Source organism: Sparus aurata, chromosome 17 (assembly GCF_900880675.1).
Source record: "Sparus aurata chromosome 17, fSpaAur1.1, whole genome shotgun sequence".
Classification (NCBI taxonomy): domain Eukaryota; kingdom Metazoa; phylum Chordata; class Actinopteri; order Spariformes; family Sparidae; genus Sparus; species Sparus aurata.
In genome coordinates, this window is record NC_044203.1 from 36,700,050 (window position 1) to 36,726,634 (window position 26,585).

The 26,585-nt window shown below is 42.0% G+C and overlaps 2 protein-coding genes and 1 pseudogene across 6 annotated transcripts; all 3 read right to left on the reverse strand.

Annotated features, from left to right (window-relative positions):
• On the reverse strand, positions 1-10,541 carry kcnv1 (potassium voltage-gated channel modifier subfamily V member 1). Of its 4 annotated transcripts, none has more exons than XM_030393045.1 (5): positions 10,335-10,541; positions 7,394-7,693; positions 6,950-7,256; positions 4,509-5,176; positions 1-2,104 (listed from the first exon to the last, which is right to left on the reverse strand). In XM_030393045.1, the coding sequence occupies exons 3-5, from the start codon at positions 7,243-7,245 to the stop codon at positions 1,587-1,589; spliced, it is 1,482 nt and encodes a 493-aa protein (XP_030248905.1). In that variant the 5' UTR covers positions 7,246-7,256; positions 7,394-7,693; positions 10,335-10,541; the 3' UTR covers positions 1-1,586. The 4 variants fall into 4 exon arrangements, with proteins under 4 accessions (XP_030248905.1, XP_030248906.1, XP_030248904.1 ...); XM_030393046.1 differs by having other exon boundaries at positions 7,394-7,696; XM_030393044.1 differs by having other exon boundaries at positions 7,394-7,766.
• A 2,249-nt stretch (positions 10,542-12,790) lies between these two features.
• LOC115566959 (uncharacterized) lies at positions 12,791-17,280 on the reverse strand. Of its 2 annotated transcripts, XM_030393050.1 has the most exons (8): positions 17,056-17,280; positions 16,817-16,872; positions 16,545-16,600; positions 15,371-15,585; positions 14,825-15,090; positions 14,432-14,548; positions 14,163-14,304; positions 12,791-13,379 (listed from the first exon to the last, which is right to left on the reverse strand). In XM_030393050.1, the coding sequence occupies exons 4-8, from the start codon at positions 15,525-15,527 to the stop codon at positions 12,955-12,957; spliced, it is 1,107 nt and encodes a 368-aa protein (XP_030248910.1). In that variant the 5' UTR covers positions 15,528-15,585; positions 16,545-16,600; positions 16,817-16,872; positions 17,056-17,280; the 3' UTR covers positions 12,791-12,954. The 2 variants fall into 2 exon arrangements, with proteins under 2 accessions (XP_030248910.1, XP_030248911.1); XM_030393051.1 differs by lacking the exons at positions 16,545-16,600; positions 16,817-16,872; positions 17,056-17,280 and having other exon boundaries at positions 15,371-15,723.
• Positions 16,173-25,705, reverse strand: LOC115567796 (NACHT, LRR and PYD domains-containing protein 12-like; annotated as a pseudogene).
• Between the last annotated feature and the right edge of the window lie 880 nt (positions 25,706-26,585).

Sequence of the window (26,585 nt, forward strand, 5' to 3'; positions counted from 1 at the left end):
AGCAGGAGAACGGCCTTTATTACACAGCTGAGTCACAGAGTGATGACAGAAACATTACAACAAGTACTGCCACCAAAATAAAATAAAACAGCCTGGAGGGTTTAAAACCGACTTCTACACAACATTCATTACTGCACGTGTCCTCTGAGACGCTGCACAGATCATGTTAGTACAAACAGGAACACAGAAATATTCTCTCCTCTGAATCCAGAAGCATCAGATCCTGTTCAGAGTCACATCACGTCCACGTTCCAACATTTACAGGTGTGATATTCAAACAAGACGTCAGGAAACCTACAGCCGTGTTAGTGATGACAGAATGAGGCATTTAAATCCAAAACAGGATGTTTCTGATCACAGTTTATAGATCACATCAGCTGAAACATAATCTGTGGTTTATTTGAGTTGTTTTGATGCTGCAGCTGTTTCACTGTGAAGCTCCAGAAGAGTGACAAAACTCTTCACCTGACTTTCATCAGCATCAGAGGAGACGACTGAATCTAATCCTCCTTTAATGCATTGACTGTTTTTGAGAAGCACATATTACATCACTGAATAATCCCTGGTTTGATTTCAGCTGGTGTCACACGTCATATCTGTCGATGCACGAGACAGCAGGCGGGAAATGTGATGGATGAGGTTTAAATAAGGATCTCTGCAGAACCAGGAGCAGGAAAACATGGAGGAACATCAGGGAAACAGAACGATCTCAGAAACACAGAACAAAACTCTGGACCTAAATACAAACTAAACTAACGAGGGGATGAGGTGCAGGTGGAGTGAGGCGGAGAAACACCAGAAACAGACAAAGAGCTGCAAAAACACTGCAAGCAGGAAGATGAAGTTCAGGTGAGGAGGTGACAGCAGACTGGAGGACTCAGCTGACAGGCTGGACTAATTAAACAGACACAAGACAGGTGAGGAGGGAAAATACTCCACAAAAACCAAGAAATCACACAGAAAACACACACAATGTCTTCACCACTGACCCTGAATCAGTTTACAGTCGTATAAAACTTTATTTCCACTCATCTGTGGAACTCTTCTCTTTTAAATCTCTTCCAAAAACTCACTTGTGTTGAATGTTTTTTTCTTAACTGATGATTTATATCGTCAGTGTCGTTAATGTCACGTCTGGTCGCGCTGCAGCATCGAGCCAACAGGACAGGAAGTCAAAAGTTCAGGGTTTTATTTCACTGCATGATTTAATTATCTTTAAATGATATTTGTAGCTGAACTCTTTCTGTGAAAAGTGATTATTTGATTACCAGCTGGTTATTCCAGTCATTTTCCTTAATGGTTTACGTCAATTTGGAATGAATCTGCAGTAAAATTAAAGTACTTTCACAACAAAAGTAAAGTACTTTTACTGCAGTACTGTAGTCGTACAGTAATGTTTGGTAATATAATCCTTGTTTCACTGAAGAGATGTTGACATGCAGTTAATCGATTATAAAAATATTCAATTTGTCCGCTCGTGTTCTGGTTGCTGTAACGAACATCTTAATCTGACCTCCAGACGGGTCAGCGGTCAGGCAGCAGTGAACAATCAGGTCCGGTCTGGTCTCAGTCTCCTGGTTCTGGTTCTACCACCACAGTTCTTCTCCTCCGCTGCTGCGGGTGCTCACCCTCTCTCGCCCGTGCAGCCTCAACATCTCCATGACGCTCCGGGCGTAGGCGTCCCTCAGGTTCACGCTTCCCGCCACACTGGCCCCGCCCACAGAGCCGCGGGCCAGCCTCTTCAGCATCTCGCCCTGCCGCACCGCCGCCTCCTTCATCTTCATGGTGAAGTAGCAGGCGGAGAAGCGCTCGTTGATGATGGCGATGGGGAGCGCCAGGATCAGGATCCCCGACAGGATGCAGAGGAAGGCCAGCACCTTCCCCACCGCCGTGTCCGGGCGGACGTCTCCGTATCCCACCGTCGTCATGGAGGTGGTCGCCCACCACCAAGCGACCGGTACGCTGGTGAAGGTGGTGGCGGGAAGGTCGTGCTCCAGGGTGAAGACCACCGTGGCGAAGATGGAGATACCGACACCGAGGAAGAGGAGAAGGAGGCCGACCTCCTCGTAGCACTGAGCGATGGTCACCCCCAGAGACTTGAGGCCTGGACAGGAATGAGGACAGAGGAATATTTTAGCTTTATCGTTCCCACATTCAGCTGCAAACCACATCCAGAAAAATGGTTTCAATTCTCACATTTAGCAGATTTACAGCAACAATCATGAACTGTTTCAACGTTACATTCCCTAAAAATAAATATGATATTTAATGCTAAACGTCACTATTTTCTTTCTGTAAACCAGAATTAGACTCAGTGTTTCTCTCACGGCAGCAGTTTGTCTGCGGAGGAAAAACCTCCGTGTGTACATTTCACTGTGAGGAGAAAATAACGGATGGATGGAGAAAGTAACAAGTAGCAGAAAAGAAGAAACAGCACATTTATAAATACAGCCACACGTGAGCGTCTGGCAGCGCCGGCGTTCACACATCAGAATGACTTATTCTCCTCCGAGAGACAAAGAAATGAGCTCTGGTGTCGAGTTGAAGGAGGATTTGAAACGAGCTCACAGAGACGTTTTCTTTGGTGAAGCTGCACGAAGCTGCAGAGATTTAAGAATCAGAGCAAATCGGCTGTTTGATTTCATTGTATTCAGAGTTTAAAGTGTGAAAGCTTTTAAAGAATAAATACTGTCTTCATGTGTTTGAACGGTAGGCGGGTCAGTCAGGTCGGTGTGAAGCTCGGTGTCAGACTTCCTGCTCTTTTTATTTGATTTTATTGTGCCGAGCCTCCGTCTGATCCTGCTGAGAGCCAAAACATACAAAACGGGAGATTTAAATAAATATGAAGTTGATGAATGAGAGCTGCAGAATATGTTGTGGAGACGTCTTCATCTTCTCCCAGCTCACAGGAAGTTTTCACATTTGGATCTCAAGACTTCAGGAGAGTTGGACGAGCTGTTATTTTATGTTTGGACGTCTTGAGCTACTTCAGGAGAAGAAAGGAGGGACACACATGGACGTAACGCAGGAGGATAATCAGAGACAGGTGAAGCGAATCAGGACGATCACAAGGGAGGGAAACTAAATATACACATCAGAAAATCACAACCCGATGACGTGAATAATGATCAGGCTGTGATGTGTTCTCTCCTGCAGACTGTGATCACAGCAGACGAGCTGAAGACAAGAAAGTCTCTCCTCACATGTGCAGAACTTGCCTTAAAAACATCATGTTTGTAAGTTTCCTTCAGTATCACAGTGATCCAGTGATAGTTGTCTGAACATCCACAGATTCACTGCTAACAGAAAGTGCTAACAGCTAATTCTGCAAAGTTTTAATGAAGTTTTGGAGTATTTTTATTTATTTTGTGGTTGTTTTCCTGTTTTAAAACAAGTCTCCAGCCTACGAAACTTCACCTGACTTTCCCTCAGCGTCGACGGAGGAGATGACGACTGGATTTACATGTTTTGTGTGAACATTATGATTCAGTCTTTAGAGATTTACTGACTGTATTCTTTCAGAGTGAATGTATGTATGAACAGTTCTCACATGGCTTCCTCTCTTTTTAATTTCCTCCTCCTCCTCCTCCTCCTCCTCCTCCTCCCTCCGTGTTCCCTTTTATTATTCATGAGTTGAGTCCAGGGATCATCATCCTTCCCAGAATCGCTCAGATCAAAGCGCTCATACGTCCCAGTCTGACACACGCAAACACATACGTATAATCACACACACTCTTTCCTCCGTCTCCTGAAGGAATTTGCCAGAATATGAATCCATTTCCTTCTTCTTTGTCGTCCTCAGAAAACCTCCCGGCTGTAATCTCACAGCAGCAGCTTCTCACCGAGGAGAATTCAGATTTCTTCTTCTCTCCCTGGATGTTCGCGTCGTGTACTTGAAATCCCCTGACAGGCTGAGAACATGTGCCGAGGTAAACCCAACGAAGGATCAAGTCTCCTTCAGCTGCTGATCGTACGCCCTTGAGCAAACTCATCACATACTCGTCCTTTACGGCCAGTTTTCAGCGGTTGAAAGGGAAAGTCAAGAGTTGTTGGCGAGGTAAAGAGGTCACTGAGGTTAACTAAACGACATCCAGCTCCGCCTCTTTGCACATTTCTGATTAGCCGGGAGTCGGGTGGAGTCGACCTCCCACTCTGAGCTTCATTCTGGCTCCTCAGAAACCTGTGGGTGACGTCACGCCAGCTCGCTCCAACCTCAGCTGGTCTGCTGCACAGTGAGGCTTCAAGCTAAATGCACATTACCATCTGGAGAGCACGTACGTATATAAATAGTATTAATGGGAACATAAGACGAACAGTGATTTACGTCAACGGCATGTGAACTCGACTGAAACACTCTGTTCTGATCATACGTGGTGTCTTAATCAGACAGCGAGCGTCTCGGCTGTCTTACATACGATACATGATGTTTTCTTAACAAGATACAAGTCAACACACATAAGAACTGAAGCAGTGTGATCTGTTAAAAGCTGCCGTTCAGACGTGTTTACCTGTCGAGTGTCGTCCCAGCTTCAACATACGTAGCGACCTCAGGAGCCGGAGGACCTGCACCACGCGGCCCATGTTCTCCAGCTCGGTGCTTCCTCCGTGGAGGTTCTCCACCGCCAGCGTCACGTAGAACGGCAGGATGGCCAGCAGGTCGATGACGTTGGGGATACTTCGGCTGAAGCGGCACTTGTCCCTCACGCAGAGGAACCGAAGTGCCAGCTCACCGGTGAACCACACCACGCACACGTACTCAAGGGCGTCGAACAGCAGCGGCGCTCTGGTGTCAGCGCCGCTCACACCCAAGTCCTCCTCGAGGTCCAGCGAGATCAGCACCATGTTGATGACCGACACCACCACGAAGAAGATTGAGAGCGAGCCGAAGGTGCGAGCAGCTCGCGATGAGTCAGGTTTCTCCAGGAGGTCCCACAGGCAGCGGCGGAAAGCCGGGCAGGCGGCTCCAACGAAGTCGTCAACGTCGTCCTCGGCCTCAAACTCTCGCTGTACGTCGAGGGTCTCCTTCAGCTCCTTGCGGCGGTAGTAACGTTCGCGGCAGCAGGGGTTAATGCGAAGCTCGTCGATGCCCCAGTACTGGATCTCCTGCAGGAAGGAGATCTCACACAGCTCCTCCATTACGTGCAGGTGACCCGTCTGATAGTAGTTCATCACATACCTGTCAGCACAGATACACACCTGAAGTTATCCATGAGATTCACAGTTAACCCACAACATGAACGCTTTCTACTCTCAGCGTACGATTTTTTGTTTCATGATGTTCTGCAAAGCTCGAGAGGATTCTCTAAATGAGTCGAAAGGAAGAAGCTGAACTCTGTCGTCGTTTTGAATGTTTAAAACGAACATTCATCATATTTGTCATCAGTTTGGATGAGCTAAGACTTCTTCTGCTGTCTATCTGGTCCACATTGTGATCTGATCTCAGACACACAAACAAATACTTCTGTCAACTCAGAAAACAGGAAAGGAAAGAAAGAAAGAAAGAAAGAAAGAAAGAAAGAAAGAAAGAAAGAAAGACAGTTCCTCTCATGGTTGTGCTCTTCCCTGCCTTATATTGACTCGTCATCACAGTTGAGTTCAGTCCATCAGAACTTCTCCAGGTAACGAGAGCTGACAGCTCACCTGTGCAGACGACCTCCGGTTTGAACATCAGGTGCTGCCGTGACTCAAACTAACGTTTGACTCGAGGCAGGAACGCAGTGGAAGCATCAAGGTGAACACAGTTCAGGTGTGTCGTGTTATTTTCAGATGTTCAGCCTGAAGCTCACACACCATAAAGCCACTGACCTACATTTAGGATTTATGTAAATGTGGTTTTATATGTAGGGTGAAGTTATTTAATTAAATATGCTGCATGCTGCTCAACACCACGGATCTGGCAGCCTGATCGAGAGGCTAAACTTACCGTCCTTAGAGTCGACTGCTGGTGGGACAAATCTGACAAATACTACTACCACTATTGCTTTAGAAAGATCTGTCGGCAAAATAGAGTTTGTTTTAGATGTTGCTGTCATTTCTCTGGTGAAGTCTCTCAGCTGCACGTTGGATGGTCAAATACCCAGTCTGAGACCAAAAGTCTGACAGAAAATGTGCACTTTATCCACGTATTTACAATAAACATCATCGCGTCTTCTTTTAAGTCGGCCCATTCGAAAACAAGATGTGGACAGCACTGGTTCTGATCGAGATGGTTGATGAAGCACTAAGCTGCCTAAAAGAAGATTTATCCATTTAATTGTATGCTATATTTCAGTTCTTAACGTTGCCTCAGACAGCCGCTGAAAGTCAGACCCAAGCAAACACAGACGTTGTGCGGTTGAGAGAATTTAGTCCTAAAGGAAAAGTGCTGTCTGACGGCAATAACAGCAACATTAAAAAAATATATATATTACTTTAAAGCAGCTGCAGGGAGCTTCCATTCTGTTGATTCTGGCGCCCCCTGTGGTCAAAAGCAGTATGAGCTCCACCGCCTCCTGTCATACAGATCTGGATCTGCTGGTCTATTTGTGTCCATGTTAGATTTATATGTGACAGTGATGAAACGTTTCCATATCAACAGACTACAGAGCTGCTTCTCACCTCAAGCTGTGAGATATAGATATGAATAAATGTTTTTTTAACCCGGTTACGTCAGACTCAGACTTAGATGGTCCCGTTTGCTTATGTGGGTCATATAGAGGTGTCAGAGAGGAAGTCTTTTAAATGTGGATGACTCACGCATGCCTAAAAATAAATCACACAGTTTGTGATGAGAGCTGACACACCTGTGCAGCTTTTTGAAAGGTTTTCTTTGCACTTTATTTCCATGTCGCGCTGGTGTCGAATGGTTTTAACACTTTAAAGACTTTGCACTTTTATTTTTGAACTGTCATGGCCAGATTAGTATACATATATATTCCTGGTGGAAGATAAATAAAAAGGCTCCACCTACTGGAAGGTCTGTGAGTTTCGGTCAAAGAAGAACTCGTTCTCCAGGAGGTCGGCGTCGTCGCAGAGCTCCAGCGCTGAGTCTCGGCTGCAGCAGGCTAGTTTCCCCAGCCGGGTCTCCGGGTAGGAAGCCAGCAGCTCCTGCGACAGCACGTAGCGACTTCCCCCGACGTTGATGATGAAGAAGTCGAGCGGGTCTTTGATGCTGGACGCCGCCATCTCGCTGAAGAAAACACTGGAGTCCAGAGACACCGGGGAGGCGCTGCCGCTGTAGAGCTCCGCCCCCGCCACAGAACTCATGGTGGAGGGTCCTGAAGAGTGGGAGGAGTCAGAACAGAAAGACCGGTTCATGTCAAACCCACTTAAGAGAAGAGCTACGAACATTTTCAGCTGAATTTAATGGTTCTTTTTACCAGAAGGGGGCAGAAGAACTCAAGCTGTAACTCACAAAGACGATGTGGCTCACTAACAGCTGATCATCCTATTAGAGTGTCAGTCCAGTGTTCAGCTCAGTCCTCAGTCCAGTCATCTGCTGTGTTTGCCTGAACCCACTCCCGTGGTTCTGAAACTGATCTGCCAGCGTTGCATTTGTTCCACCTTCTTCTGCTCTCAGTGAGACATCAGCTCTGCTTATGTCTGTGTTTGATACGGTGGTTTATAGTCGTAGTTTCCCCAGTAAACACACCGACCTCTTCAGCCTCCGTCCTGGTCTTCGGCTGCTCCTCTAACAGACCAGGTGTACACAGGGCTGCTAAACGAGCCCAGAGACTCAGTGTCATGATTGGGTATGAGAGAGGTGTCCTCGAAAGTGAACTGAACATCTCAAAAGACAAAAAAGCTGTAAGCTGTTACATCCCTCCCTAACACATTTTAAAGACTTCCTTTTCTATGTTGTTTTTGTTTCTTTTGGTCATTTTGTTTTATAATTCCACAGCTAAAGGAAATGTATTTAAAATTATTCACTCCATTTTTATCCTCCATATATCTTTCTGCAGTAGCAGTTTTTAATACTCATGTTGCTGTTGTAACAGATCTGTTTAAAGGAGCTCTTTCAAGAATATCCTCACTTAACCTCGGCACAGAAAGAATGAATCAAAGAGAATCGCAGACAGAAAACGCGGGAGGAAAAAAAGAAAAGAAAAGAGAAAACTCAAAGAAGGATCTACGAGATGAGAAACAGAGAGATGTGGAGCTGAATGAGATGAAGCCTCTGGCGGTGTCCTACTTCTCGACGATCTCCGGCTGCTGCAATATTTTAAATATTTCAGCTGGCTTAGCTAATTAATAGATCTAATGCTACTGTTCCTGTGATCATTCATTCCCTTTTGCTAGGTGTCTCTGTCCAACACTGTCATCTCTCTAACGCTTACACTCTGAATGAGACCGTGCTGGGCCGGCAGACAGACGGACAGAGTTCTGGGTCAGCGCCGTCCTTCTGCAGCTGTTGTGGTTGCAGGGCGGCTCTGAGTCCTTCAGCAGCTCTGGATCGTGCAGGTGTTGCAGAGATTCGTTGTCTCAGGGCCACATGTGAGCTGTCGTCAGGGGCCCACAACAGGAGCCTGCTTGTTTGTTTGAATCATTTACACCAAAATATGAAATATGCAGCAGCTCGTCAGCAGCTCGTCTCCGGGGTTTGATTCTGACGTGGTGTGAAACTGATCACTTATAAACGGCTCCCTGCCTCATGTGAACGTTGTTAACGACAGGCAGCAATATGAGGAGGGCCGTCTCCAAATCCACGTTGATTTGGGCGTCACATCTGGGTCAGTAAAGATCATCAGATCAGTTTTAGCTCCTGACAACTGTCAACAGCTTGACTTTACCCTGGTGACATTTTGAAGGTGAGGTTTAGACAAGTTCAAATAATATCCACCAAAAATAAAGATTCCAGAGGTCAAGAACAAACAGCAGCATTCAGTGATTCAACAAAAAACAACAAAAGAGAGAAATTCAGTTTGTTACAAAGTTCAGTTCCTCAAATCTGTCCAGAGTAAACCCTCTTCACATTTAAATCAATAAAGGATCTCTGACAAAGACAATAAACCCAACTGTCAGTCTCCTCTGGCACCAGTCAGCTGATCGTCTTCATCACACAGGAGAAGAGTCTGGAAGTGACGCTGCAGGCAAAAGCTAAGCTAACTGTGCCGTCTTCAGACACACTCGAGTGCTTTTGATTTCAATAATCGAAATCGAGAGCGCTTTTCAATCACTGTAGGATCAAAATCGTGAAGGACAGAAAGAAATCCAAATTGTATTTTACACCTCAAGTTCTCTCCCAATTAATAATGTATAATAAAAGTTTTATTGGCCGTGATAAGAGACTGTTCTCAATTTAGATCCAGCGTCTGCACGAAGCAAAGTCAAATGTTAATAAATGAAAAATTAAATATGTTTAATATTTTTAATAGAGCAACAAAAAGGCTTAATTAAAGGTGTAACAATGACAAAAAAGGTAAGCAGTCCAGGTTTCTTGTAAGTCTTATAAGCATCTTGTAAGGACTTACACTGACCTTATTATCTATGAACACGTATTACAAGGACCTGAATACAAAACTTTTCTGTGCTTCAGTTTACACAGTTTGAAGAATGGTTTTGAAATGATTAAAGACTACAAAGAAAAGAAAAAAAGATTTATAGAGATGTTTGATCTGCTGTTTGCTCGTCTTGTTTTATGTCATACTCTGTCTGATGGTTTATTTAAGTAAAAGTACTGTGAAAATACTCCAATACATGTATTCAAACATGCACATGTAAGTATAAATAATAAAAATGTATTAAAGTATGAAGAAGCACTCACGTCCTCTTACATCTGGTGTTATTAATATCACTGCTGCATTAACATGTACATGTCACATGTTTCAGGTTGAGCTCATTTTAACTCTTTATCTGCTGCTGGCTGGTTTCACCTACAGCGATGCATCATTTCTATCAGATCACCACACGTTTGTGTCGTAGCTGCGCTGTAAGAAATACAGATCTGTTTTCAGCTCTGTGACGAAGATGATCTGAGAGGGATTTTAGAGTTATTTTATCTTCAGAAGGAGGAAGATTCGCTCAGCATCCTTCAGTTAATCACAAACATTCAACATCAACACATCTGGAGAAACACTGGACACAGAAAAAGTAACTTATAACTAAAGCTGTAAGAGAAGTGTAATGGAGTACAAGTACACAGTTGTATGAAATGAAAATACTTGAGTTAAGTATTTAGTCAGATTCTGTTTTTAACAGAATTTTTTAAATGACATTCTGAACTGATTTCTACTCAAGGCAACACTAATAAATGTTACTGGCCTTAATAATCACACATTTAGTATTTACTGCCTCTCAAGCCAAAGTTCAATCAGAGTCATGAGAACAAACAGCTGATGAAACAAGCTGAATCTTACCTGATCTAACTGAAGAGAATCGTAAACATCCTGCTTGGATGATAACTCCACATTCTCACGAATCCTCAAACAGAGCAAGTTGACTTTTTTCTATGATCACATGATGAGAACAAAGTAAAGTTAGCGCTGAAAATGCAGGAGGAATTGTCGGCATCAGTGCAGAGAGACAGCAGGAGGAGGAGGACACAGATGCAGCTGCTGCACTTCGCGGTGCAGCTTTTAAATGGAGTGGTGGAGGTATGAGAGGTGATCAGTGACACACAGGAGGAGGTGGGGGAGGAGGAGCCTGAGGGTCCAGGGGTGGAGGAGTTACCCTTTAATTAAGTGGTGACAGTACAGGTGAAATAGGAAAGGGCCATCGATAATGGAACAGTGATTGGTTGGGGTTTGGCACGAGGTATCTTTCACCATCAGAACATGCTGCTGCATGCGACTTGCCTGAAGTCCCCCGCTGCTTAAAGCCACTTTTGACTGTTGGAGATACATACATTTCTTTGAATTTGTTGAACGTAAGGAAAATAATTTGACTGTAAGGTGCACACTTTGTCCGTGTTGGAAACTTTTCTCCACCGCTGCTAACACTACCTCAAACTTAACGAAGCACCTACAGAGACAGCACGCACACACACACAAAGCTTGTTGCTAAAGGAACCGTGGAGCAACATCAACTGTACATGTCATGAACCTTTGAACATCGTTGTCTACCGTAAATTTTGGTAACATAAAATTCCACAAAACATGTCATACAAAAATTGATAAAAAGTAACCAACTGACAAATTTCCACAGTCTTTCTTTAAGTTAAAGTATTAATACAACACTATAAACATAGTCAAGTAAGAGTCCTGCATTAAAAATTCTACTTAGGTGAAAGTATTTAACTTTAATCATGAAAATTTACTTTAAGAATCAAAAGTAAAAAGTAGTGCCGTCAGCAATGTGTCCCCTGTGACGTATATGAGTTCATTAAAGGGTTGTGACTCAGTAATTATTGTTAAACAGGATTGTGAAAGTCATTTTGAATTGTTTTGTATCAGACTGATTCTTTTCATGAAGGACTAACCTGCTGATTATTTCCTTTGTCAACCAAAATGTTGTTCATTATTTGGTTTGTAAAGATGCTGAAAATTGTGAGAAATGTTGACTTAATTGTTAAATTCTCGTCTTAATTACATGAAATAGTTTTTTATATCTTCACTATGCAACATCTCGTCTTTCTGCCTGATGCTGCGGCTTCATCTTCTTTGTGAAGCTGTCTCCATCTAGTGGCTGAAACAAAGAACAACACTGTGGCTGTTTCCTCCTCTCCTCATTTAGGATTAGACGACTTTACTTTGAGTGAATCCATAATAAATTTGTGTAAATGTGTTTTATAGATGCTTCTGTCAGCTCCTAGTTGAACTCTGGTTCCCTTCAGGTTGTGCTTCCTGTGTAGTTTGAACCAGTAAAAGACAAACAGCCACTGTTATCATACCGTTTTATTTCAAAGCCAGCAAGTTTAAACACAAAAAATGTTCTGCCTGCAGGACTGGACCCGTCTGATGAGCCGAACATCTTCATCAGAGTGTGAACTTCAACTGTTGTTCACTTTCAAGAACTGTGCAATCTGAACCTGCTTGGTTCTTCTTTAAAAGGACTCTTGACCACATTTTTAAAGAGAATGGCACGCAGCAGAGGGCATAACACCAGCCATTAAAATAAGCCTAACGTTTTTTCATCAAAATCAATACATTATTACCTGAGAAATCAAAATATCATGAATTGTAAAAAAAACCAAAAAAAAAACAAACATATGTCACAATGATATCGAGTGTAAGAAACATTTCTGTATCCATCCCTTTATTCTGGAGTAAATGTTTTTTCTCTGGGCCAAGTTTCATGGAAATCCATCCAGTAGTTTTTGTGTAATGGTGCTGACAAACCAACCAACCAACAATTAAACAGAAACAGGTGAAAACATATTCTCCTTGGGAGGTAAATACAATTATTGTGATAAAAACTTACTCACAAAACATTTCTTACTAAGTGTGAGCTGATAAAGGTCAACAACTGTACGAACAGAACCTGCTTGGTTCTTCTTTGCATTGGCTTTAAAAGGTTGTTGACCACACTTTTAACTGGTTGAGTGCATACCTCCTCCAAGGCCCAAGAGACCCCTTCAGCACTTTCTCATAGATACGAGCCAACCAAATATACCTGATTTCTTTCATTAAGATCCATACGTGATTCCCTGGGAAATGTCGAAATAGAAAATGTTAAAGAAAGTGAGAAAAAGACCCATCCTCCCTCACAGTTTTGTGGAAATCTGTTCAGAAGTGTTTGTATAATTGTGCTGACAAATCAACCAACAAACAAACAAATGGACACAGGTAAAAAAAAAAAAAAAAACATCCTTGGCAGAGGAAAATGCATTTTTTGCATTCAAAGAAATGCCTTTGTGACAAATAGCTTCTGTTTGTGTGTCTCCTGTGAGGTCTCATACAACTACAGCATCAGTATCTGTTTTAGTTCATGTTTGCAAATACAAGCTCGTAATGGAATGGTTTCCTTGCCCAACATCTAACAGCATTGTCCCAGTTTTGTTCGTCAGAGTGAGAGTCCACTCATCAAAAAACACTGGCTTTAATGACAGAACTTTGTCATCTTTTTGTGTTTGCTTCGGCGTAAGTTCAGCACTCTGGAGAGGCACGGATCCACGTCACAGAGGGCAGCGATCAGAACAGAGCTGGCTTCAGTTCCCTTTCTTCGCACATTGTCAATCACATCTCGTGCTTTGGCTGCTTTGGTTTTTGTAGTGGCTGACTGCATTTCCTCATCATTTATGACGTGACCTTCCAGAAGTTTATCCAGAAGCTGGTTGAGAACAGGTTCAGAAACTCTTCTGACAAACTCGCTCCGAACCAAGAGCAGCCTGTCCTTTGCTGGGATGCTGTCGTCAGCTGGGACACTGTCCTCCTCTGGGATGCTGTCCTCTGCTGGGACACTGTCCTCCTCTGGGACGCTGTCCTCTGCTGGGATGTTCCTTTGTTCAAGTTCCATTGTTGGACCTGAAGGATAGCCAAGGAAAATACTTTGGTTTAATAACCAACACTTGTTTTGTGATGGAGCTGCTGTCTTTGTATTAATGTGTTCTTATACTGTTACTTGTTTTGTAGATGGGGCCAATCAAACCTTGTATAGAGGTAAATAAACGCTTTCTGTCAATATTGGCTGCAGCTCAAGTTTGTTTTCGTTGTCTTTCATTGCCTCCTGTGTAACATCTGCACTCCCTAATTTCCTACTGTATAACACCAGCAATTTTTGTTCCCCAGTAAGTAACACCAGTAACGTTTTGTTCCCTACAGTTTATCACCAGCAAACTCTTGTTCCCTATGATGTTACACCTGTAACTGCATGTTCCCTACAGTCAAACCCCAGCAACCTCTTGTTCCTTGTAGTATTACACTGTTATCCCTTGTTCCCAACAGTGCTATCACCTGCACTCCATTGTTCCCTACTCGGTAGCACAAGCAATCTCTTGTTCCATTCAGTGTAACATCAGCAATCTCTTGTTCCCTACTGTTTAACACCAGCAATCTCTTGTTCCGTACAGTGTAGCATTAGCACACTCTTATTCCCTAGAGTGTAAGACTTGTACTCACTTATTCCCTATTGATTAACAACAGCAATCTCTTGCTCCCTTCAGTCAAACACCAGCAACAATGTTGCCTTCAGTGTAACATCGGCAGCTCCTTGTTCCCTACTCTCTGACACCAGCAATCTAATGTTTTATCCTCTTTTGTTGTATTCTATTCAGATGGAATGCTGCTGTAAAAAGGTGAAGCCATTACCTGTCAGATACAGCTCACGTTTCCAGACTTCATTCCCCTCTTGGTCCTGGACCATCAAAGTTAGTTTCTCTGGGATTGTAGTCAAGATAACTTCAAATGTTGGATGGAAATTTGGTCCATACTTCGAGCGAAACTGTGCATTCTGAAAACCAGTGGCAATGTGTCATTTAATACTTTCCTAACTGAATATATTTTCAACATGCAGTCAAAATATCATTCATTATAATAGTATCTATAACCATTATAAGAGTAAAAGTGACTTCATTCACCTTAGGCTGTATTGTGAAGCTTTGAGGTTCACAGTGGACACTGTAACTTTGACCAAAGCAGAGATGACACTCAGCAGGGATCCTGATGTACTCAGCATCACCTTGTTGGGCAGCAACCTTCAGCAACAGGATATTTTTATTATGATGTGTATAATCAGACAGAGACGTCAAGACACTTTCCAGGAGTTTTGACTCTTGGAACTTAGTTGGTGATCTATCTCAGGAAGTTTGCAAAGAGGCAAATAAGTATTGAGATTCTATTGATCACTAAAGTTGAAGTATCCCAAATGACTCTGATAAAAGTAGTGAAGTGTGACTGATCTTTCAGGAAACAGCCGTGGTTTAAATCATAAATTTATGCTGATGGTAAGCATTAATGAGAAATGGATTTACCTGATCCACAGGGATGTTTTCCTGCAGCACAAACACATAGAGTCCTCGAGGCCATGTGTCTGGGGGTCGGATGAACAGCAGGACTTGACCATTTACTGGCAATGTGATGTTGAGAAACCTTTGAACAATATCCCAGACCAGACCAAAGGCAGATAAGTGAGGGACCTTCACAACCACATGAGTGTCTGTGATCTCCAGCGGCTCCAAGATGCTCATCCCACCATCAGCGATATGAACGACGGACAACCTGTTATCAACAAGCAAGGCTGTGAAAGCAAAGAGCCATTAACAGGTTGATATTCACCCGATTACTTTTCTAACCATGTGACATCCGAGGGTTCAAATGTTATGTATGTCAATAACTTGGACAGTTGGCTTCTATTCTTTAATCATGACTTTAAATATATTGTTATTTTCCTGTCACACATGTTAGCTGCCTGGATGTTATGCACACACTTCATTATAATTTGATTGCATGTCACCTGTGCATCTTATTTTAGGAACAGAAAATGGCATTAATACAAATCTTTGAAAGTCTGTCTTTACCATCCTTTGTTTCACAGTGGGGGAGGTGGAGATGACAGAGAGCATCCTCAGAACACTTGATTTTAAACAGCAGCCCTGCTGCCATCTTGCCAGCGGATTGAAGGAGACCCTCATCCCACTGGACAATCCTGTACAGCAGCTCCGCCTCCTGGGTCATGTCGAATACCAGCCCAGTCAAAGAACACTGAAACACACCTGGACCAGGACACCTGAACCTGTAGGACACATATCAATTTACAGGGGTCCAACATTGCCCCTGTTAACAAGCACTTGGCGACAATGGCAAGAAAAACAATGCCTTTTCTATTTTCTTCTGGGACCAGAAAATTGAGATCACCAGTCAGAATACTTTTAATTTGCATTTGTTTCAAATGTAATACTTTGTTTTTACAAATGATATTATCAGCTTAACAGTTTGAGTCTAAGTTGAATGTTTTAAAAATGTTAATTGTTGACAGAATTTCTCAATATTTGGTTTGTCCCCTTTTTGCTTTAATGACAGCATGCGTTCGAGCTGGATGGACTCCACAAGTTAGTATAAAACCTGCTGACTCATGTTATTCCAGCATCATCTGACAGTGTTCCACAAAGCCTCTTGTGATGTCACAGAATGCCTAGCTTTTTCAATCATCAAGTGCCCCCATAAATATTCAGTGGGGTTTGACATCAGATGAATGTGGAGGAAAGTCCATGAGAGTCAGGACTCTGATGTCTTTGTGGTGGGGTTGAGCTTGTTATCCTGCTGCAGCATAAAGTCATTTCAAATCAGGGATCGACTAAAGCTTTCTGGAACACTGTCAGATCAGGCAGGGATAATAATGTTATGTTGGTGAATTGCTGTGCCGTGCTCTATCATCCTGCAGAAATAGAAGCCTTGCGTATCTGCTACAGAAGGGTCCAGACTGCCAGAGCTGCAATGGAACACAGATCTGGTGGAATTTAGGAATAACTTGTGGAGTCCATGCCAGCTCGAGTGCATGCTGTCATTAAAGCAGAGGGGGGACAAACTAGATACACAGATATTCTGAAATGTGTGGTTGTGTTTTTTAAAGATTTAACGTACATCTCTTATTGGTAGAGAATTGTGGAGATGATATAACTTGTAATATAAATATTATGACTTGAACTGATGAATAATGAAAGAAGTTGGAGACTTTGACATTTTAGAGATTACCTGTATTCAGATTCATTATTGTATGTTATCTGTTCAGGTGGGAAGGATAAAGGACCCTGGAATAAAAAATGCACAAAGTTAGTTAGTTGTTGCAGTGTTTAACAAAGTACTTATCTTACAACAACTGCTGTTGTTGTTGTTGCTTTGAATAAAAACATACTTATTATTCTTATTATTGTCTAAAAGAGTCGAAACAACTGTACATGACAATGATTCAATGAAAAATACAATTTATCCCATAAAGATTATTTCTTTCTTTTTCTCCTTTTCACCTTTTTGCCTTCCTCTGACAGGTTTTCTTTCACATCCAGTTTGACAGCAGAATCATCTGATGTAAAAAAGAAGTAACAATAATGAAAACTTTATGAGGGTGATAAACATTGAAAGCCCAAATTAATGAATATTTGTCTGACAAATGACAAATGAATGTACAAGGAGGGCATGCTCACTTCATGATCAGATTTGAATATACTATAGCTTGATTAATGGGGGACAGTTTTGCAATACTTACCAAATAATTTATCAGCTTTGATCACCTTGCTGTGGACCCTGTAGGGATTATAACAGTTCAAAAAGTAAAGGATGAATTGTAAAATTAGTGTTCATTCTTTCAGTCCTGACAAAACTGACCAATAAAATGCTAGAATTACATCATATCTTCAGTACAATTGACTGTGACATTTTATGTTACAAGCCATTAGAGCGAATAACTAGAAACATAACAGAAAATTTTAAAAATATGTATTTCTCTACTGTAGAAGTCCATATGTCAGTTAAAAAGTGACACTTTATATTAAATATCTGTTTGATTTGCATAGTCAGCTTAAAGGTAGAAATGGGAGGGATACCCCAACATGGGTATTGGCCTGCCTGTGTTTAGTACAATATTGCTTAAGCAGCATGGACTGAATTAAACCCACTACTGACTTGAGAGTTTCCAGTCTACAGTGTGGATTCTTCAAAAGATCAGACAGCAGCTTCACTCCTGAATTCTTCAGCTTGTTGGAGCTCAGGTCCAGCACTCTTACATTGGAGTGGTTGCACTTCAGAGCTGAGGTCAGAGAGGCACAGCTGATCTCTGACAAACTGCAGGCCTCCAATCTGAATAAAGAATAAATAATGTAGATACAAAATTAGACATTGTATTGTTTTAGGAAACACTTTGAAACTAATGGACACCAAAGAAATATTGCATCTTCAGCAAGCAACTACACGTCTAAAGGAAATTTACAACTGGATATAAGTTACATAAATGACCAATTGTTAACAAAATATTGACGATCTACAGTGCAGTAGTAACAGAGAGTCACTGACCCCAGATACTCCAGTCTACAGTTAGGACTCTGCAGAAAATCACACAGCAGCTTCACTCCTGAATCCTGCAGGTTGTTGTAGCTCAAGTCCAGCATTCTCAGATGTGAGGGGTTGGACTTCAGAGCTGAGGCCACAATATCAAAGTGTGTCTCTGAGATTCCAGAGTCAGAAAGCCTATCATGACACATGCATGACAACAGATTAAAATTGTTTCATGCGCTTGATGACAAAACAGTGTGACATATGCTGTTTTGATTAACATTTGCTTGTCACATCAGTACTTCCACTAAACTTATCTCACTTTTTGACACACATTATTTGCAGGTAAGGGAGTGAGAGTGAGGAGAATTGCTGACAAACATTAAAATTCTCCTCACTCTCACTCCCAAATCTGCAAATAATTGTATTCTTTGTAAACCTGCAGTTGAAGGAAGAGAAAAAAATGAAGGCTTCAATTATGCCTACAGCCTGATCTGATACAAGTTCTGTCTCCACAAAGTTAGCATGAGGCAATAAGTAGAAAAATCAAAGAGTTACAAACTGAGGGTTTAGTATCTTTGGTGAATTGGATATCTTTTCCCTTCTTCAAGGGTGAGGCCAGGCCAGGTGAGGCTGAGGTGATCTAATGAAAATTGGACCTTATTATCATAATTAATAACTATCCCTGATAATCATTATTGATTATTGAGAGCCAAATTAAACCCAAAACTCCCTATTGATGTGGCATGAAGCTCTACGGTATATTTTGTTAGCTAATCCATGTTTGTCCTGTTAAAAGGCTGATTACTAGAAAACCCATGTGCAATCATGTCTGGGCTTCTTTAAACCAGTTTTTGAGGGTTTGATTTTGGTCTCAAAGTGGCCAGAATTGCTTCTGAAACTCATCAGTCAAATATTTTCTGAGAAATGAAGGCTATTCCACATTAGAAATTGCCACAAAACTAAAGATCTCATAAAATGGTGTGTACTACTCCCTTCAAATAACAGCACAAACTGGCTGTTACCAGAATATAAAGAGAAGTGGGAGGCTGAGTTGCACAACTGAGCAGGGACAAGTAGCCTACAACTGGGGGTACATTCCATATTCCTTAAATTGCAAAAACTACAAATGTATTGTTTTACCTTGCTCTATAAGAATAAAGGATGAAGTTATTATGTGACTGTGGCAGAAGAAACTCTGGAGTTTTGAGCCTCTGAAAGAGGCTCTGATGGAGCTCAGGATTTATCAGGAGAACTGCTGCTTCATTCAAAATGATTTCACTGTATGAATCTGGACTGTGTGTGTGAGAGAGGTCACAGATCAATCATTAACATTAGATCCTGGTTGATTAATTTGGCTTGTCAGAGATTTAAATAATCTATAAAGTTAAACTGCTGTGTCTTGTGTGTTAAAAGCGCACAGCTCTCTTCATGGAGAGATGCACATTAATTGGTTATGCTGCTGGTAGTGTAGGTGATGTAATGTTTCTCTTGTTAATGGTATATTATTTCAACCACCAGCAACCATGAAAAGATGCTGGAGGAGTGTTTGACACCATCTGTCAGCATGTTGGAGAAAATATGATGTTCTGGTTTGCCTTGGTGCTGGTAAAGTAGGAGATTTGGACAGGGTAAAAAAGTATCTTGAATAAGGACAGCTATCACTTCATTCTGTTACACTATGCCATATCTCTTGGAAGGAACTCGACTGGAGCCAACCTCATTATATAAAAGGATAATGAACCAAAGCAAAGCTCCGTGTCATGGTTCTGTGTCTGGTTGTGCCTTATGTTTTGATTTCCATGCCCTTTTGTGTCTTGTCAGTGTCTTCTGTGTTTTTCCCTGCCACCTTGTGCATGTTTGTCTCCCTCTGTCTGCCAGTGTTAAATCTCCTCTGTGCTTCCCCCTCGTTATCTCACCTGCCCTCTTCTCTCCTCTCTCTCCGCACCTGCTCCTCGTCCCCTCATCAGTGTCTGTGCATTTAAGTCTTTGTTCTCCACTCACTCCTTGTCAGTTTGTTGTGTGTGATTCCCCATGACCTCATGTGTCTCCTCCTGTGTCCTCCCTGATGGTATGTTTTTGGATTTTGATTTCTTAATTTGTTCTTTTGGATTTGGACTTTGTTGAATTGGTTTGGTTGCACTTTGTCTAGCATTGTTATTTTGCTACTTTGTTTTTTGGTCTTTTGACTCCTTTAAGTTTGTTCTCTTGGTCTTTTTTGTATCACCCAGCTTTGGTGTTATTAGAGCTTGCTTTTTGTTCACTCTTATCTTGCCTCCTGTGTGTCTGCGTTTGGGTCCACCCCTTTTTAGTTATCTCTAGTTGTAACACTCCCAGTTATGAAGAACTATTTAGCGAAGAAGCAGCCAGCTGGTATTCAGTCTATAATGGAATCAGTTCAGTTTACAAATCCAACCATTGGGAGATGCTTCAGAGAGCATTGAGCGACATCCCATCAGATTATATAAACAAACTGACAGCTAAAAGGACAAAAGTCTGCAAGTGATGCAAATTAAGGATTCTTTGACAAAAGGTAAAGATTGATTCTTACTGTGGTGTAAACTATTACCACAAAAAACATGAAACAAAGAAACTGTAATATACTGTACATCTTAGGTCAAATTACCCACTGCTAGTAACAATACAACTTTCATATCATATTCATCTCAGCACTGAAGTTAATATGGTGTCTGACCTCAGAGACTCCAATCTACATTTTGGTCTCTGCAGAAAATCACAAAGCAGCTTCACTCCTGAATCCTGCAGCTTGTTTCCACCCAGCTCAAGGTTTCTCATGTGGGAGGGGTTGGACTTCAGAGCTGAGGACAGAGCAGCACAGCCGACCTCTGACAAACGGCAGCCAAACAACCTGAATAAAGAATAAATGGTGTAGATGAAAATCAATTTTTTTTTTATCTGATCAGATGTTTTAGGTCTTATGTGTTGCTCAATATGAAGAATTTCAGTTTCAACAATTCAGCCACTATAGACATCATATAGCTTCATTAAAAAAAAAAGTACTACTCCTGAATTATTGTCTAACAGCTGAAATAGAGATTTCTTTAAAAAGTTTTTTTAAAAACATGCTTGAGAAATAAAGTCTTTAAGGGGTTTAGAGTGAATTATCCAGCATATTAGTTCTATGAAGGTTTTAAATATATTTGTGTCTCAAATCAGATCTGAAAAAGAGAGAGTTGCATTATCATTTGCAAATGATCGGCTCAGATTTTTGTGTCCAGACATCACCAACATATCTGCACGGTTGCTGTGGCAGCGATGTGGGTGTCAGTAGCACTGTATAAATGTGGTTTGCTGTCCAGACTTCTCAAAATCAGTTTGGATACAACTGGATGTGCCTCATTGACTTTAGCATTAAGATATCTCAAGCAATTCTTAGCACAAAAGTGAATAATGGTGTCTGACCCCAGAGTCTTCAGTCTACAGTGTGGACTCTGCAGATAATCACACAGCAGCTTCACTCCTATATCATACAGGTCATTTCCACTCAGCTCCAGCTCTCTCAGATGGGAGGGGTTGGATTTCAGAGCTGAGGCCAGAGAAGCACAGCTGATCGTTTGCAACCTGCAGTATTTCAGTCTGAATAAAAAGAAAAATATATGTAGATAAACATTCATTATATCTGTTCATGTGATACATTTGCAGATCATCATTACTATGTCCTAATGGTAAACTGACTCTTCAGTCTACGGGTTATGGGACATGGATGTTGGTGCATCCTGCCAACCTGCTCATCAAAAGTCATACATGATATTTCTATGCTCAGGCATTCACACACACTGACAAACTGATGGAACAGCCATCAGGGCTCAGAATTTGGGGTATAGACCCCGTTTACACGAGGACGCTTGCGGGTAAAAACGACAAAATATTTTATCAGAAGTGCCTTTCGTTTACACGGTGATGGCGTTTTTGGGGCTTGAAAACGCAAAAATCTGAAACCACCCTCCAGAGTGGAAAAGTTGAATACGCTCCGTCGCAGCGTTTCCGTGTACACTGGCAAACCGCAAAACTCTGCTCAGATCTGCTCACGTCGCGTACGCGTTTACGCCGCATACATGCGCCAGTACAGGGAAATAAACATGTTGGATTATTTCCATGCATCGAACCTTCAAGCTGCTCTGGCAGCTCTAATAAACGTACAGGAGTCTTTCCACGAAATGTACAGGATATGTACAGATGGTATTACTGAACAGAGAAGGATCTGTAATTACCCCTATCAAATTTTGGATGCACCAATTCGTCGGAGGCGACCCAGGCGGCTTTGGACGAGACCCTAGCCGCCTGGCAGGCATACCAAATCGAATTCCACACACGTTTGCGTCACTGTATGCACGCAGATTTCCTCCCGAAAAACGCTCGTCTAAACGCGGAATAAAAAGTGAAGACACGACGCCACTTTTGCAGTGAGCTTTCCCCAGAAAACGGCATCCGTTATTTACTGTTGGTGATAATGTAATTATGAAATTCAAAACAAAAAACTTAACTTTGAAACTTTTCACGAGGCAAGATATGACAGTCTCTCAATCACAACACATAAGTGAATCTATATGATTATAAACAGTTGGTGGATACATGTTTAGAATAACAGGTGGAAAAAAGTTATGTGTACCTTTCCCCCTCTTTTTGTTCCACAATGCCGGCATGCTGTATGAAATGACACACTGGAGCAGCTTTATGCAGGAGCTGCTTGGTTAAGTGTGAACAAACAAAGACGGCATCAGGGCGAGCCTTTGTTGCTGTGATAATGCGGAGCATCTGTGTGAAAGGACATTTGGATAATGTCACAAAAGGGTTGTGACATCATCCAAATGTCACAACATTCACACAATTATTCATGTAGATACTGAATGTGAAATGGCTCCTTCCTAACCTGACTTCATAAGCCAGAGTCTGTGAACTGACCTCAGAGTCTCCAGTCTACAGTGTGGACTCTGCAGTCCAGGAGACAGCAGCTTCACTCCTGAATCCATCAGGTTGTTGCGACTCAGGTCCAGCTCTCTCAGATGGGAGGGGTTGGACTTCAGAGCTGAGGCCACAACATCAAAGTGAGTCTCTGAGAGTCCACAGTCAGATAGTCTGTCATGACACATGCATTACAAATGAAAATGTGAAAGACACAGGATTACAGTTACTTAATGCATTTGATGACAAAACAGTGTGACTGTTTTGATTAACATTTGCTCGTCACATTAGTAAAAGAGAAAATATGAATGCGAATTGAAAAATAGACTGATACATTTCCAGGTGATTTGATTAATTGAATGTCGATTTGATTTTCAAAATAAAACAGTCATGGTATGATGAAAACCGAGTCATGATTTATCATAAACCACGTCTTACCTTCACCATTCATCATTCACAACAAAAAATGTCACACCTGAGATAGACAAAATATAGAATATGCTTGATTCAAAGTTTAAACTAACAGTCATATTCATATTTGACCAATGAAGGCAACCAATTACAGGCAGAGAAAGGCGGGAGTTGCAAGAAAAGCAGTTATTTGCTGAGTAGGTGTGATCTTCAGGGTAGAAGTAGCGAAAATTGCTTGCCGTAAGCGATAAATATTAGTTAGGAACGATGAATGGTAGTCCTGTTAAATATCAAAAAAATAAAGTTTAAAATAAGATGTAAATCAAGTTTATCAATTCAATTGACAGTTTATCACTCAGTCTTTCAATTTACATAGATTTCATTACTTTCCTTATTCAATTGTAAACATTTTTATCACTTCTTTTGTCAGTTATTTTCTGTTACTTCCACTCTTGAGAACACCTTCCTTTAATGGAAAAAAAATACATTTCTTGTGTTTTGAATTATGGTTGATGAATGTAAGATTTAAATTATAAAACTGCAACTGTTTTCATCATATCACATCTCAACTTCAAATCAACTATAAATTGATCAAATCAGTTAAAAAAATGCGTGTTTACCGTGCATTTTTTAGTTGGTTTTTGAATTTTGTTATTTCCAACCCTCATAGACCTATACATAGTTCAGTCTCAATATCAAAGATAAAGTTGTCTCTCCCTCAATTTTGTTAGCATCTGAGCATCTTTCTTTCTGTGTGGATGTAGTCTCCAGCCATCAGCATCTTGGCATGTGCCTGTCATGCTTAAATCCTCTATTCCAAAAATGGGCAAGGTCCTGGAGCATGGTTGGAGCTGAGGTGGGCCTAATCAAACCTGGTTTCTGGCAGCTACCTACACAACTCACGACTCTCTATCACTCAGAGCAGCAACGGCCTTAATTATGTATAACTTGAAGCCATAATATGATTTAAACAAATTAGTTGTAAAAATAGAAAAATAAATGTAAAATGTAACAATTGATGAGAAATAAATGTGTTCTTTTACTTGAGTGCTATAAGCAAAACCAACTGAAAATTTTCGGCCACTGTGTTTAAGAACTAAATTAATGATCTACACTGGTTCATAAAATCAATCACATCTGGACTTACAGAGCCTTTCGACAGTTCCTCACAGCTGGAATCAGTCTCTGTCGTCCCTCCCTTGATGTGTTGTACTTCTTCAGGTCAAACTCCTCGAGAACCTCCTCTGACATCTGCAGCATGTAGGCTAGAGCTGAGCAGTGGATCTCAGAGAGTCTCTTCTCTGATCTGTTCTTTGACTTCAGGAACTCTTGGATGCGCTGATGGACTGAGTGGTCATTCATCTCCGTCAGACAGTGGAAGATGTTGATGCTTCTGTCGGGAGAGATATCGTACATGCTCTTCTCCTTCAGGTTGTTGATGGCTCTCTGGATGACTTCTGGACTGTTGTCTGTCTGACCCAGCAGGCCTGCTAAGAGTCTCTGGTTGGACTCCAGAGAGAGGCCATGAAGGAAGCGAACAAACAGGTCCAGGTGGCCGTTTTTACTTTCAAAGGATTTCTCTGTGGCTCCCATCAAGAAGTCATCCAAGTTTGGATAATCAGTAACAACATGGTCCCACTCTTTTCCTAAGAAATTCTTCAGGACCTTTGTGTTCCTGTTGGTGTAACAGTGGAACATGTAGACTGCAGCCAGAAACTCCTGAACGCTCAGATGAACAAAGCAGTAGACAGTTTTCTGGAAGATCACACTCTCTTTTCTGAAGATCTCTGTACAAACTCCTGAGTACAGCGAGGCCTCTGTGACATTAAGACCACACCGCTCCATGTCTTCTTGGTAGAACATGATGTTTCCTGTCTCCAGATGTTCAAACGCCAGCCTCCCCAGCTTCAGAAGAACTTCCCTGTCAGCCTCCGTCAGCTCCTGTGGACTTGTCTCACGTCCCTCATCATACTTTTTCGTCTTCCTCTTTGTCTGAACCAGCAGGAAGTGTGAGTACATGTCAGTCAGGGTCTTGGGCAGCTCTCCTCTCTGGTCTGTAGTCAACATGTGGTCCAGAACAGTAGCAGTGATCCAGCAGAAGACTGGGATCAGACACATGATGTGGAGGCTCCTGGAGGTCTTGATTTGTGAGATGATTCGGCTGGACCGATCTTCATCGCTGAACCTCCTCCTGAAGTACTCCTCCTTCTGGACATCAGTGAAGCCTCGTACTTCTGTTACCCTGTCAACACGTGAAGGAGGGATCTGATTGGCTGCTGCAGGTCGGGAAGTTATCCAGACAAAGGCAGAGGGAAGCAGCTTCCCCTCAATGAGGTTTGTCAGCAGCACGCTGACTGATGACTCCTGTGTGACATCAGACACGACCTCATGGTTCTTGAAATCCAGTGAAAGTCTGCTTTCATCCAGGCCGTCAAAGATGAAAAGAAGTTTACAGACAGTGAGCGTCTCTGCTGTCACCTTCTGTAATGTTGGATGGAAAACATTGAGCAGCCTGAGAAGACTGTACTGTTCATCTCTGATCAGGTTCAACTCCCTGAATGAAAGCAGAACCACCAGACTGACATCTTGGTTTAGGGAGCCCTCTGCCCAGTCCAGAGTGAACCTCTGCACCAAGAAGGTTTTTCCAACTCCAGCGACGCCGTTTGTCAGAACGACTCTGATGTGTCTCTGTTGGTCAGGTGAGGCTTTAAAGATGTCGCAGCACTTGATAGGAGTTTCACTGAAGGTCTTCTTGGCAGCTGTCTCTAGCTGCCTCACCTCATGTTGGGTATTAACCTCTTCACTCTGTCCCTCTGTGATGTAGAGCTCAGTGTAGACCCTGTTGAGGAGGGTTCCACTTCCTTTTTCATCACTTCCTGTTTCATCACTTCCTTCAGCCACACGTTCACATCTCCTCCTAAGACTGATCTTATGTTCATCTAAAACCTCCTTCAGACCACTATCTGCTGGAAGAGAAAGAAAATGAGAAGGTTATTATTTCATGACCAACATTAAAGAAAAGCAATACAAAAAACCTGTGTGCATTTGTGTTTCTCCACGGAACAGTCAACTTGTAGATGACAATCAAGTCTGTTCAACACCTGACTATTTTTTTAGCTAAATGGAAGCTATCACTATATTGAAATGTTTAATTCCAGTGAATCATTTCAGTGAGAAACTCAACGGGGTGGTGAGGCTTTAGTTCATTCCATAAACCTTACACAGATTCTGTATTGTATCTCTGCTTCAAAACATTTGAGTGGATTCTTGAGGAATCCTTATGAATCCACTCCTTCAGCAAGGCCCTACCACTGTGAACTGAGAATACATATGTGAACAGCAGCACATTTTTGTGTCATCTCATGAAGGGTCCAACATCATAAAATCCATGGCCAGCAACTCCAGAGGTCAAGA

Bases quoted from the DNA above. Each gene is read 5' to 3' on its own strand.
- kcnv1 (XM_030393043.1), bottom strand. From the start codon at position 7,245: ATGAGTTCTGTGGCGGGGGCGGAGCTCTACAGCGGCAGCGCCTCCCCG. The intron at 5,177-6,949 runs GTAGGTGGAGCC...CTGTGCTGACAG, and splicing joins CGAAACTCACAGACCTTCCA to GTATGTGATGAACTACTATC. The intron at 2,105-4,508 runs GTAAACACGTCT...ATTCCTGTCCAG, and splicing joins GCTGGGACGACACTCGACAG to GCCTCAAGTCTCTGGGGGTG.
- LOC115566959 (XM_030393050.1), bottom strand. From the start codon at position 15,527: ATGACCCAGGAGGCGGAGCTGCTGTACAGGATTGTCCAGTGGGATGAG. The intron at 15,091-15,370 runs GTAAAGACAGAC...TTGCTTTCACAG, and splicing joins CCACTGTGAAACAAAGGATG to CCTTGCTTGTTGATAACAGG. The intron at 14,549-14,824 runs GTAAATCCATTT...CTGTTGCTGAAG, and splicing joins AAAACATCCCTGTGGATCAG to GTTGCTGCCCAACAAGGTGA.